Genomic DNA, 13,987 nt, shown 5'->3' with positions numbered 1-13,987 from the left:
CACTTCACCTCAATTTGCCATTTCTAACGGCACAGTCTGGCCAACATGGACCCAGCAGATTTCGCCCAGCTAAGAGCAGCGGTGCAAAAACAGGGAGCTCTCCTTGGGACCCACCAACAGGACATCCAACAGGTGAACCAAAACCTTGTCACCATCTTTAACACTCTCAATCTTCTTGCCACTCAGCTACAACAGCTTCAAGTAACGTCTGCTCCTACACAACCCCCTCTGCCTACCACTCCCCCAGCTCCTGCTCCAGCCCTCTTCAGAGAGCCGAGACTTCCCGCCCCAAAACCATACGATGGAGAACCAGGTACCTGCGGATCATTTTCATCTCAATGCTCACTAACCCTTGAGCTTCAATCGCTGGCATTCCCTACAGAGCATTCCCGAGTGGCCTACACCATCACTCTCCTCACTGGCAAAGCTAGGGATTGGGGAACAGCTATGTGGGATACCAATGCACCATGCTGCACCAGCTTCAAGAATTTCACAGAGGAGATGAGGCGAACCTTTGATCGCTCTCTCTCTGGCAGAGAGGCAGCTAGAGAAATCATGGGGCTGCGGCAGGGTGCCCGGTCCGCTTTTGACTATGCGATTGAGTTTCGCACCTTGGCGGCATCTTGTGGCTGGAATGAGAATGCCTTGTTCGACGCATTTTTGAACGGACTGTCAGACTCCATCAAGGATGAGCTGGTCTCACAAGAACTGCCACCTGATCTCCCCGGTCTCATGGACCTCGCCAGTTGTATTGACTCCCGGATCAGATGGCGGGTGAAAGAGAGAACTTGGACTAGTCTTGCTCCCCCTCAGCCTCCCATTCCTTCCGCTGAGCCAATGCAGGTAGACCGAGCCCGCATCTCACCTGAGGAACGACAGCACTGTCGGGTTATGAGGGCATGTTTTTATTGCGGACAGCTGGGGCACTTCTGCCAATCTTGCCCTCTACAAGGAAGGTCGTCATTATCCATGGCATGCTACTCCCAGTCGTCATTATCCATGGCAATCAGCCCCGCAACCTCCAGGCACTCATTGATTCAGGGGCTGACAGAAACCTGATCTGCTCAACCACCGCCAAGTGCCTGGTGATTCCACTACTGGCTCTGAACCCGTACCTCACTGTCCTGACCCTTAACGGTACTGGTCTGACCACTATCACCCATAAAACAGCCCCGGTCACCTTAAGAATTTCTGGCAACCACTCTGAATCCATCCAGTTTTTTGTCATGAGCAATCCCCATGTGCCCATAGTTCTTGGTCTGCCCTGGCTAACTCTACACAACCCTCATGTCAACTGGACTAACACCATTTTAGGATGGAGTCAATTCTGTTTGTCATGCCTGAGATCTGCCCTCCCTCACACCGAGCTGCTCCAGCCCACCATTGGTGAATATCCTGACCTCTCTAACATGCCTCCCGAGTATAATCACTTAAAACCTGTGTTCAGCAAGTCTCAAAACTAATGCTCCCACGGTTTTCCAGGCCCTCGTTAATGATGTCCTGAGGGACTACCGTAACCTTTTTGTTTATCTGGATGATATATTGATTTTTTTTCTGCTCCCTTGATGAACACCGCATCCACATCAGGCAGGTCCTTCAATGACTCCTGGAAAATAAACTCTTTGTTAAGGCTGAGAAATGTGAGTTTCATAGAAGTTCTGTCTCCTTTCTGGGTTTCATTATCTCCCCTGCACAGATTCAGATGGACCCCCTGAAACTCAAGGTAGTTGCTGACTGGCCCACCCCATCCTCTCGGCGAGAACTTCAGCGGTTTCTTGGGTTTGCAAATTTCTACAGGTGATTTATCAGGAACTTTAGTATGGTGGCTGGGCCCTTCACAGCTCTAACTTCCACCAAGGTCCCTTTCAGCTGGGGGAAGGGGCCGAGAAGGCGTTCTCCGAGCTCAAATGAAGGTTCATGTCAGCACCCATACTCACCATTCCAGATCTGTCCCGGCAGTTTGTGGTTGAGGTTGATGCTTCGGAGTCAGGGGTTGGGGCCATATTGTCCCAAAGATCAGCTAGTGACAACAAGCTTCATCCTTGCTCCTTCTTCTCTCATCGGCTTTCCCCCTCTGAGAGAAACTACGCCATTGGCAATAGGGAACTGTTGGCCGTTAAACTGGCCTTGGAAGAATGGAGACATTGGTTGGAGGGGTCAGACCTTCCCTTCATCGTATGGACAGATCACAATAACCTTGAATACCTCAGGGCTGCCAAGCGCCTCAATTCTCATCAGGCCCAATGGTCTCTTTTCTTTTCTCGCTTCAAGTTCACACTTTCCTTCTACCCAGGCTCTAAGAATGGTAAGCCCGATGCCTTGTCCAGAATGTTTTCTCCCCTCCAGGAGGAATCGATCTCCCTTGAGACCATCCTTCCTCCACAGTGCCTGGTGGGGGCTGCTCTGTTAGAGGTGGAAACCCAGGTCCAGAAGGCCCATGAGCAGGACCCAGGGCCCAGTAATGCACCTCCTAACCATCTTTTTGTTCCTGTTTCTGTGCGGGCACAGGTGTTGCAGTGGGGTCATGGTTCCAGAATGGTGTGCCACCCAGGAGCAGCCCGAACTCTGGCACTCATCCAACAATGTTTTTGGTGGCCATCCATCAAGGAGGACATCCAGAGGTTTGTGGCAACTTGCGACATCTGTGCCAGGAACAAGACTGGCAACAGGCCCCCTGCCGGCCTGCTGAGACCCCTTCCTGTTCCCCACCGGGCCTGGTCACACATAGCCCTGGATTTCGTCACAGGACTCCCTAATTCAGGTGCCAATACTTGTATCCTCACTGTTGTCGACCGTTTTTCTAAAGCTGTTCATTTCATCCCTCTGCCCAAGCTTCCCACCACCAAGGAGACCACCGAATTGCTGACAGTCCATGTTTTCCATCTACACGGAGTCCCCTCAGACATCATATCCGACCGCGGACCCCAGTTCTCTGCCCAATTCTGGAAGGCTTTCTGTAAACTCATTGGTGCTTCTCGCAGTCTGCCTTCAGGTTTTCACCCTCAGACCAATGGACAGATGGAACGGGCCAACCAGGAGCTGGAAGTAGCTCTCAGGTGCATGGTGTCCAAGGATGCCGCCTCCTGGAGCAAGACCCTTCCTTGGATAGAGTACGCTCACAACTCCTTATCCACCTCTGCTACAGGTCTTTCCCCCTTCCAGTGCTCTCTGGGTTACCAACCAACACTCTTCCCTGTCCAAGAAGAAGTTGCCATGCCCTCTGCCCAAGTGTTTGTGCACCGCTGCAAGAGAACGTGGGCATTGACCAGGAAGAAACTCCTACGTTCTGTCAAGATGTTTAAAGAGCAAGCTGACAAACACCACTCGGCAGCTCCCATCTATTGGGTGGGGCAGCGGGTAATGCTCTCCACTCACCACCTGCCCCTCAAGATAGTCTCCTGCAAATTGGCTCCCCAGTTCATAGGACCTTTCCCCATTTCCAAGGTAATTAATCCCTGCTCTGTAAGACTGTCTCTGGCCGTAACCATGTGCCGTATTCACCCAAATTTCCATGTCTCCCAAGTCAAAACCCTTGTCTCCAGTTCCCTGTCCCCACCCTCCAAACTCCCTCCTCCTCCCAGGAGATGGTGGTGAGGTCTTCACGGTCAGGAGGTTGCTTAAGGTACGACGCCAAGGCAGAGGACTCCAGTACCTGGTTGATTGGGAGGGGTATAGTCCTGAGGAGAGGAGCTGGGTTCCTGCCAGGTTCATCATGGATCCCATCCTCATCACGGACTTCCACCAACAACACCCTGAGGCACTTTCTAAGGCGCCTGGAGGCACCCGTTGAAGGGGGGGGGATACTGTCACAGTCTGGTCCAGTCCATCCATGCCTGAGTTTGTGGGACTCCCACGCCGGCTCCAGGCCGGATCCGGGACAGGAATTCAGTCCTGCCTTGCTGAAGGCCATTTTCTCTGAAGCGGCACTCCCACACCCGCTACTACTCCTCTCCCATCAGCCAAGGCCTTTTTAAGAACTGTCTGGAGCCACTCCAGTTGCCAGATCATCTCCTGTAGACTTTCCTTGCCTCGCTACAGCCTTTTGATATTGTGTCTTCTTGATTCCCCTTGCCTGAATTGTTCCTTGTTTTTTCTTGTCTAGTTTTCTGTCCAGTTTTTTGCCCCTGTTGTAGCTGCCTGTTCTTTTGGATTGTGTTTTCGCTTCCCCTGCCTGGCTTTCCCTTGTCCCTGTGTTCTTTGTTTTTTTGTGAAGATTTTTCTGTCCTGTTTTTGTCCCTGACCATGCCTGCCTGCTCCACTGTGTTTTTGCTCTCTTGGCCCGTTCTTTGACCACTGATTTTTGCCTGAACCCTATTGTACCTCTGCCCTCTACTTCATTAAAGAAGTTTTTCTCTGAACATTGCCTGTTTTGAGTCTGCTCTTGGGTCCTCACTTCACCTCAGCTCGCCATTTCTGACAATCTTCTCATGTTGAAGATTTTCACTCATTCGCTTTGCTCACTCATGAATATGTTCACCACTCGAAGATAAATTTCATATCTTTGTGCAACCATGTAATATCCTCTCTCATATATATATGGTTATACAGTGGTGCTTGAAAGTTTGTGAACCCTTTAGAATTTTCTATATTTCTACATAAATATGACCTAAAACATCATCAGATTTTCACACGTCCTAAAAGTCGATAAAGAAAACCCAGTTAAACAAATGAGACAAAAATATTATACTTGGTCATTTATTTATTGAGGAAAATGATCCAATATTACATATCTGTGAGTGGCAAAAGTATGTGAACCTCTAGGATTAGCAGTTAATTTAAACGGGAAATTAGAATCAGGTGTTTTCAGTCAGTGGGATGACAATCAGGTGTGTGTGGGCACCCTGTTTTATTTAAAAAGCAGGGATCTATCAAAGTCTGATCTTCACAACACTATTTGTGGAAGTGTATCATGGCACAAACAAAGGAGATTTCTGAGGACCTCAGAAAAAGCGTTGTTGATGCTCATCAGGCTGGAAAAGGTTACAAAACCATCTCTAAAGAGTTTGGACTCCACCAATTCACAGTCAGACAGATTGTGTACAAATGGAGGAAATTCAAGACCATTGTTACCCTCCCCAGGAGTGGTCAACCAACAAATATCACTCCAAGAGCAAGGCGTGTAATAGTCGGCGAGGTCACAAAGGACCCCAGGGTAACTTCTAAGCAACTGAAGGCCTCTCTCACATTGGCTAATGTTAATATTCATGAGTCCACCATCAGGAGAACACTGAACAACAATGGTGTGCATGGCAGGGTTGCAAGGAGAAAGCCACTGCTCTCCAAAAAGAACATTGCTGCTCATCTGCAGTTTGCTAAAGATCACGTGGACAAGCCAGAAGGCTATTGGAAAAATGTTTTGTGGATGGATGAGACCAAAATAGATCTTTTTGGTTTAAATGAGAAGCATTATGTTTGGAGAAAGGAAAACACTGCATTCCAGCATAAGAACCTTATCCCATCTGTGAAACATGGTGGTGGTAGTGTCATGTTTTGCTTCATCTGGGCCAGGACAGTTTGCCATCATTGATGGAACAATTAATTCTGAATGATACCAGTGAATTCTAAAGGAAATTGTCAGGACATCTGTCCATGAACTGAATCTCAAGAGAACGTGGCTCATGCAGCAAGACAACGACCCTAAGCACACAAGTCATTCTATCAAAGAATGGTTAAAGAAGAATAAAGTTAATGTTTTGGAATGGCCACGTCAAAGTCCTGACCTTAATCCAATCGAAATGTTGTGGAAGGACCTGAAGCGAGCAGTTCATGTGAGGAAACCCACCAACATCCCAGAGTTGAATCTGTTCTGTATGGAGGAATGGGCTAAAATTCCTCCAAGCCAGCGTGCAGGACTGATCAACAATTACTAGACATGTTTAGTTGCAGTTATTGCTGCACAAGGGGGTCACACCAGATACTGAAAGCAAAGGTTCACATACTTTTGCCACTCACAGATATGTAATATTGGATCATTTTCCTCAATAAATGACCAGGGATAATATTTGTCTCATTTGTTTAACTGGGTTCTCTTTATCTACTTTTAGGACTTCTGTGAAAATCTGATGATGTTTTAGGTCATATTCATGCAGAAATATAGAAAATTCTAAAGGGTTCACAAACTTTCAAGTACCACTGTATGAGGCAGCAAGAGAACTGTCAGAAGTTGATGTGGGGAAGCAGGAAACATGGGAAAGTCTAAGAATCTGAGCGACTTTGACAAAGACCAAATTATGATGGCTTGATGACTGGCTCTGAGCATCTCCAAAATGGGACATCCTGTAGAGTGTTCCTGGTATGCCGTGATTTGTACCTACCAAAATGGTCCAAAGAAGGACAACCGGTGAACTAACAGGGTCATGGATGTCGAAGGCTCATTGATTTGCATGGGGCACAAAGGGTAGCCCATATGGTCCAATAGTGCAGAAGAGCTACTGGAGCACAAACTGCTGAAAAAGTTGATGCTGGCTAAAACAGAAAGCCCAGGCTCAAGACCATGTCCATGCCAGAATCCATGTCCATGCTAATGGCAGGGTCCATCCCCATGCTCAGACCCATGTCCACACCTGAGTCCATACCCAGGCTTCAATCCATGCCTGAACCTTGGCCTGTACCCGAGCCCAGCTCCATGTCTGGGCCCATGCTTTCATCCCTGCCCCTGTACCAGGCCAGGTCTGAACCCAAGCCTCCACCTGCATCCTCATTCCCGTACCAAGCCCAACCTGAACCCAAGCCTCCTTTGGAGCTGATGTTTTTGTGCCATGTCTTTTTTGCATCAGAGTGTAGCCCTGAAGGGACCTCTTTCAGCTCTGGGCCCTCTTTCCTAGAGGAAGAGGAGGTTTTAGCTCCCGGCAGGAGCTCTTTGGGGGAGTTCTGTCATGTCCATGCACATTTGCGCTTGGCGCATAGAGGGGCGCACCTCAGACTGCAACTCACATGCAACACCATGCTCAAGCTCATTAGGACTAATTGCCTTGCACCTGTTCCTTATCAGAGCGCAATCACAGCTCACACATAGGACTCTCCTCCCACACAGACTTTGCGAAATATACAATCTGTTCTCTGTATTGGATATTACCAAGCCTTGATGACTGCTTTGCTACTTTGGCTTCAACCATGTTTTCCAGACCATGTATTACCTTGCCATACTTATACTGTTTGTGCCTTGCCTGATCTTTGCATGTCCTGATTTATGCTCTTTGCTTCACGTTTCAGTATTGTTTGCTAGCTTGCTTTTAATAAAACTCTTCCTGTACTTATATCTGTCCACAGACATCCCAACCTGCAAAAAGTCATTTCAGGGAGGTAGCTCCACCCCCTTGTATGAAAGGATGAACAGGACATGTCACAACAGAAACCAAATTAGATAAACCTATATGTAGAAAATGTGAAAATAATATATGTAGACTACTTATACTATTCATGTAAACTGCTTATTAACTCAATAGTTTTATATTCTATTGCAACTTTAAGCAAGTCTTCAAGGAGTTTGGCCTTATCATGTAGCCTTGGCAGCTAGCCAGCTAGTATAAATAATATACACATGAATAAATTATATCTGTTAAATTCAGCTCAACATGTCTTTTACAATTGTTGAACCCACCATGGGCAATACTAAAGTCACTGTTGCAAACAGTACAGCGTGCAACACCATCATTATTTTTTTACCTCTATTAGGCAAGGGTACACTTTCATGTAGTCTGAGGTGAAGTGGGTTTTGTATTTTCCTTTTTTAGGGCACTCTGTCATGATGCTCCTGGATACACTGAACTGATGGACTCTTGGTCTGGGAGAGAAGACACAAAGCCCACCCACACAGAAAGCTGATCGGTCTACTTTGCAAGACTGAGCAATCAGGATGCTCTCTCTCTCTCTCTCTCTCTCTCTCTCATTTGCTCTCATTTGCTCACATGCTCACTCTAGATTCTGGGATATTGTATCTAATTTGCGGGTATCAGGGAGCCACTATCCATATGTGGGAGACTCCCAGAACTTACGGGAGAGTTGAGATGTCGGTGTCCATCGCCTACTCCTGTGACAGTATACTCATTACAGTATGAAGCAGCTTTACCTAATATTCCAAAAAGTATGCACCAATGTTAATGTGCTAACCATTTTAATTTATTGATTAAAAAGTCGGGCAGCATGGTGTAGTGGTTAGCACTGTCGCCTCACAGCAAGAAGGTCCTGGGTTCAAGCCCAGTGGTCGACGAGGGCCTTTCTGTGTGGAGTTTGCATGTTCTCCCCATGTCTGTGTGGGTTTCCCCCCACAGTCCAAAGACATGCAGGTTAGGCTAATTGGTGGCTTTAAATTGACCATAGGTGTGAATGGTTGTTTGTCTCTATGTGTTAGCCCTGCGATGACCTGGCAACTTGTCCAGGATATACCCTGCCTCTCGCCCATAGTCACTTGGGATGGGCTCCAGCTTGCCTGTGACCCTGTACAGGGTAAGCAGCTACAGATAATGGATGGATGATTAAAAAGTCAATTAAAATGTTAGAAGACATCCTTTTTATATAGCAGTTTTAGCCAGGTAGTAACAAACTCAGACTGTGAAATTCTGTGGAATAAAGAAAAGTTAGAACCTGATCATGTAAAAATGAGTTATAACTGTATACATAAAGCCACACAAATGTCACAAGTGGACTTTGGGATAAAATATAAAATATAAGATATTACAGGATATGGTATCGTTAAAGGAATATTTATGCATTAAGTAAGTGAGCTCTTACTTAAGTCTCTGGGCAGGTCTAGGCACACTCGAGGAAACATGCCCTCTCCCCTTGTCATAATACTTTCTGGCTTCAAGAAGGCCACCTGTAGTTGGAATGTCTTCTCAAAAACCTCTGGGATTCCAGGAAGGTAGTACACAGTTGCTCTTATTTCCTCATTCGCCCTTATATGGCCCTTCAAATAAAATTTGGCAAAACACACAAGCAGTTTAATAAATAAATAAATAAATAAATAAATAAATGTGAAGATATGAAATTCATGTTTGAGTGGTGAATATATTTCATGAGCGAGCAAAATGCACGGGTGATATTTTTCAACACGAAAAGATCTCATCTCATTATCTCTAGCCGCTTTATCCTTCTACAGGGTCGCAGGCAAGCTGGAGCCTATCCCAGCTGACTATGGGCGAAAGGCGGGGTACACCCTGGACAAGTCGCCAGGTCATCACAGGGCTGACACATAGACACAGACAACCATTCACACTCACATTCACACCTACGGTCAATTTAGAGTCACCAGTTAACCTAACCTGCATGTCTTTGGACTGTGGGGGAAACCGGAGCACCCGGAGGAAACCCACGCGGACACGGGGAGAACATGCAAACTCCGCACAGAAAGGCCCTCGCCGGCCCCGGGGCTCGAACCCAGGACCTTCTTGCTGTGAGGCAACAGCGCTAACCACTACACCACCGTGCCGCCCACACGAAAAGATAAACTTCATATCTTCAAGGCAAGGTGCAATTTTCTTTTTATTATACAACCCAATTCCAGAAGAGTTGGGACACTGTGTAAACTGGAAATAAAAACAGAATGCCATAATTTGCAAATCTTGGAAACCCTATGTTTCATTGAAAATAGTACAAAGACATCATATCAAATGCTGAAACTAAGAAAGTTTATTGTTTTTTTGAAAAATATATGCTCATTTTGAATTTGATGTCAGCAACACATTTCAAAAAAGTTGGGACAGGGGCATGTTTACCACTGTGTTGCATCACCTCTCCTTTTAACAAGACTCTGTAAACCTTTGGGAACTAAGGAGAATATTTGCTGTAGTTTTGAAAGAGAAATGTTGTCCCATTTTTGCCTGATAAACAATTTCAGTTGGTCAACAGCTCAGGGTCTCCTTTGTCGTATTTTGCGCTTTATAATGTGCCAAATGTTTTAAATGGGAGACAGGTCTGTATGACAGGCAGGCCAGTTCAGCACCCGGACTCTTTTACTCTGGAGCCATGCAGTTTTAATATGTGCAGAAAGTGTGTTTGGCATTGTCTTGCTGAAAGAAGGAAGGCCTTCCTTGAAAAAAGATTTTGTCTGGATGGCAGCATATTGCTCTGAAACGTGTATATATCATTCAGCATTAATGATGCCTTTCCAAATGTACAAGCTACCCATGTCATGTGCATTAATGCACCCTCATACCATCACAGATGCTGGCTTTTGAATTGTGCACTGATAATAAGCAGGATGGTCTCTCTCCTCTTTAGCCTGGAGGATATGGTATCCATGATTTCTAAAATGAATTTCTACTTTTGATTCATCAGACTTCGGGCCAATTTTCCACTTCACCTTAGTCCATCATAAAAGAACTCAGGCCCAGAGAAGGAGGTGGCATTTCTGGATATTGTTTGTCTCATCTCATCTCATCTCATCTCATTATCTCTAGCCGCTTTATCCTGTTCTACAGGGTCGCAGGCAAGCTGGAGCCTATCCCAGCTGACTACGGGCAAAAGGCGGGGTACACCCTGGACAAGTCACCAGGTCATCACAGGGCTGACACATAGACACAAACAACCATTCACGCTCACACCTACGGTCAATTTAGAGTCACCACTTAACCTAACCTGCATGTCTTTGGACTGTGGGGGAAACCGGAGCACCCGGAGGAAACCCACATGGACACGGGGAGAACATGCAAACTCCGCACAGAAAGGCCCTTGTCGGCCACGGGGCTCAAACTCGGACCTTCTTGCTGTGAGGCGACAGCGCTAATCACTACACCACCGTGCCGCCCACACTGAGAAATGTTATTCTTAAATTGTTGCACTGTTTTCCCATGCAGTCTTTCATAAAGCGGTGAACCCAACCACATCTTTACTTCTGAGAGACTCAGCCTCTCTGGGATGCTCTTTTTATACCCAGTCATGTGACTGACCTGTTGCCAATTAACCTTTTTTTTTTTTTGCATTACACAACTTTTTCAGTCTTTTGTTGCCCATGTCCCAATTTTTCTAAAATGTGTTGTTGACATCAGATTCAAAATGAGCATATATTTTTCAGAAAACGATAAAATTTCTCATTTTCAATATTTGATATGTTGTCTTTGTACTATTTTCAGTGAAATACAGGGTTTCCATGATATACACATTCTGTTTTTATTTGTGTTTTACACATTGGCCCAAATTTTTTGGAATTGGGGTTGTATAGACACAAACAAAAATTACGCAAATTTATCAAAACAATTCATCGATATCCTCGTGAGTGAGGGTATTGAAAAATATGTGACTCAATGTCCCAGATGTAGTTCACATGAAAAATATGGGTATTTCCCAGTAAAACACTTGTGTCGATATCATAAATACACACCAATCAGCCATAACATTATGACCACTGACAGCTGAAGTGAATAACATTGATTATCTCATTACAATTGCACATGTCAAGGGGTAGGATAGATTAGGCAGCAAGAAAACAGTCAGTTCTTGAACTGCTGAAAAAGTTAAAGCTGACTTTTTCTGTTTTAGCCAGCATTAACTTTTTCAGCAGTTTGTCCTACAGTAGCTCTTCTGTGGGATTGGACCATATGGGCCAACATTCGTACCCCATACAAATCAATGACCCTTCGACACCCATGACACTGTTGCCGGTTCACTGGTTCACTACCATTTTTAGTAGGTACTAAACACTGCATACTGGGAACACCCCACAAGATTTGCCATTTTGGAGATACTCAGACCCAGTCATCTCACCATCACAATTTGGCTTTTGTCAAAGTTGCTCAGATCCTTACAATTGCTCTTTTTTCTGCTTCCAACACATCAGCTTCAAAAACTGACTGTTCTCTTGCTGCCTAATATATCCCACACCTTGACAGGTGCCACTGTAATGACATAATCAATGTCATTCACTTCACCTGTCAGTGGTTTTAATATTATGGCTGATCAGTGTAATATGTATAGTCGTCGTCACTGCCAAACCCAATCCGGGCTTAAGACGAACCATGTTTGGTTGACTTGGCCAGAATTGCAACAATAGGGTGGCCTGTTCCTTTCTGCATGCACGCGCACACACACACACACACACCTAAGGTATGGACAATTTAGAGTAGCCACTTAATCTAACTGCATGTCTTTGGACTGTCAGGGTAGCTGGAAGAAACCCATGCAAACACGGGGAGAACATGCAAACTCCACACAGAAAGGCCACCATCAGCCACTGGGCTCAAATCCTGAATCTTCTTGCTATGAGGTGACAGTGCTAACCACTACACCGCCTGTAACAGTTCCTGATGTGGGTGGAGCACAGAAGCACGGCAGGCGAGAGTTGATGTTCACATACACACTTTTTATTTGGTTATTTTGGCTTTTCAGCTTCATTCATTCATTCATTCATTCAGTCACACACATGCATTGGGGTCGGGGGAGCTCCTCTTCTCTGCTCTCCCCCTCCTTTTATGCTCAATCCCTGTGACAAACAAACACACCCACACACATTAATGACACCAGGTGTAATGACTTAGCCACTTACCTTCCCCGACCCCACCCTCCATTCACAAACTGCCGCTTGGCCACGCCCCCGTTGCCACACTGCCATATATATAAACATAGTACTGTGCAAAAGTCTTAGGCACCCTATTTTTTCAGACAAACTTTGTTATAAATTTCTATTTTATATCTTCTACATTATCAAGTCAGTACAAAAACATTTTAGAGTTACAAAAATTCGTTTTCCAGCACAAAATTAACTGTTACAGAAAAAACATTTGTACCTGAGCAGCATATTACATAAGAGACCTCTTTTCAGATTAAAAAAGAAAATATATTGAAGACGACTGGGTTTTGCTGAAAAATTAAGAAGCAAGTGTGACAGTCATAGTCTCCAGAAGAACTGTGGCTGGTTCTGCAAGATGCTCAGTAAAACCTATAGCCCATTTTCTTATAAAACTGCACTAACTGTACGTGAGACTACTACTTTTTTTTTTAAGCAAAGGATCGTTTCACACCAAATACTGATTTTGTTTAACTTATTATGGCTTACTGCTGTTTATAGTGTCCATCCATCCATTATCTGTAGCCACTTATCCTGTCCAGGGTCACAGGCAAGCTGGAGCCTATCCCAGCTGACTATGGGCGAGAGGCGGGGTACACCCTGGACAAGTTGCCAGGTCATCGCAGGGCCTGTTTATAGTATTTTTTTTTATTTTAATGTTGAAACATTTAATTATTTTTAAGCCATTTTTGGTCTACAGCATTTCTTTACATGTGCCTCAGACTTTTGCACAGTACTGTGTGTGTGTGTGTGTATATATATATATATATATATATATATATATATATATATATATATTTTTTTTTTTTTTTCAACAGTTCTCTAAACATAAATTAATATCGAGTAAATTACATTTTGGACAAAAAATGACCAAACGTTCTGTTTATTTTTGCTCTGCTAGTAAAAATAGATCCTGAAGAAGCCACATTCACTTTATCGCACATCAGCTGGCTGGTTAGCTGGCTCACATTGATTTGTACATTCCCGTTAAAGGTGCTTCCTGTAAAATTCACATCCCTTCATCCTTTTCATCTTCATCTGATCAGCTTTCATATTTTAAGTCAAAAGTTATATTTCTAAAAATTATAATTTGCCAGGTCCACGGATGATGGCGCTAACACCACCATTAACCATTTTGAACTCACAAGTGGAATTTTATGCGTAAGACACCGACAAGTGGAGTGACAGCCCAGTGCCATTATATGAAGTTTCAGCACTCTTGGAATGCTGTTCGACCATTCAAATTAGCGGACTGGAACTAACTGTTCCTAATGAATTATAATAATATATAATACAGAATGTTAAGACACATGCACATCTTTAATTTATCGCACTCTCACGCTGTCAATTTTGCACCATGGTTTACACGTACAGGGTCTGAATCTACCAATTTAACAATGAGAATCTAACAATTAATAAAGTGTAATCTCTCAATGTGACTGTCATTTTAAAGCCGCTTTCATAGTGATGCTAGACTTCCAGTGAAGT

At 44.7% G+C, this 13,987-nt stretch overlaps 1 protein-coding gene across 1 annotated transcript in view; it reads right to left on the bottom strand.

The window, feature by feature from the left end:
* The window catches only part of hydin (HYDIN axonemal central pair apparatus protein), a 338,453-nt gene that overhangs the window by 175,343 nt on the left and 149,123 nt on the right, over positions 1–13,987 (bottom strand). Inside the window, exon 26 of the mRNA XM_060923930.1 lies at positions 8,731–8,905. Coding sequence (XP_060779913.1) covers positions 8,731–8,905 — 175 coding nt within the window. The remainder of the gene's footprint in view (positions 1–8,730; positions 8,906–13,987) is intronic.

Source organism: Neoarius graeffei, chromosome 6, assembly GCF_027579695.1.
Source record: "Neoarius graeffei isolate fNeoGra1 chromosome 6, fNeoGra1.pri, whole genome shotgun sequence".
NCBI classification, from domain to species: domain Eukaryota; kingdom Metazoa; phylum Chordata; class Actinopteri; order Siluriformes; family Ariidae; genus Neoarius; species Neoarius graeffei.
This window is presented reverse-complemented; position numbering and strand designations above follow the sequence as displayed.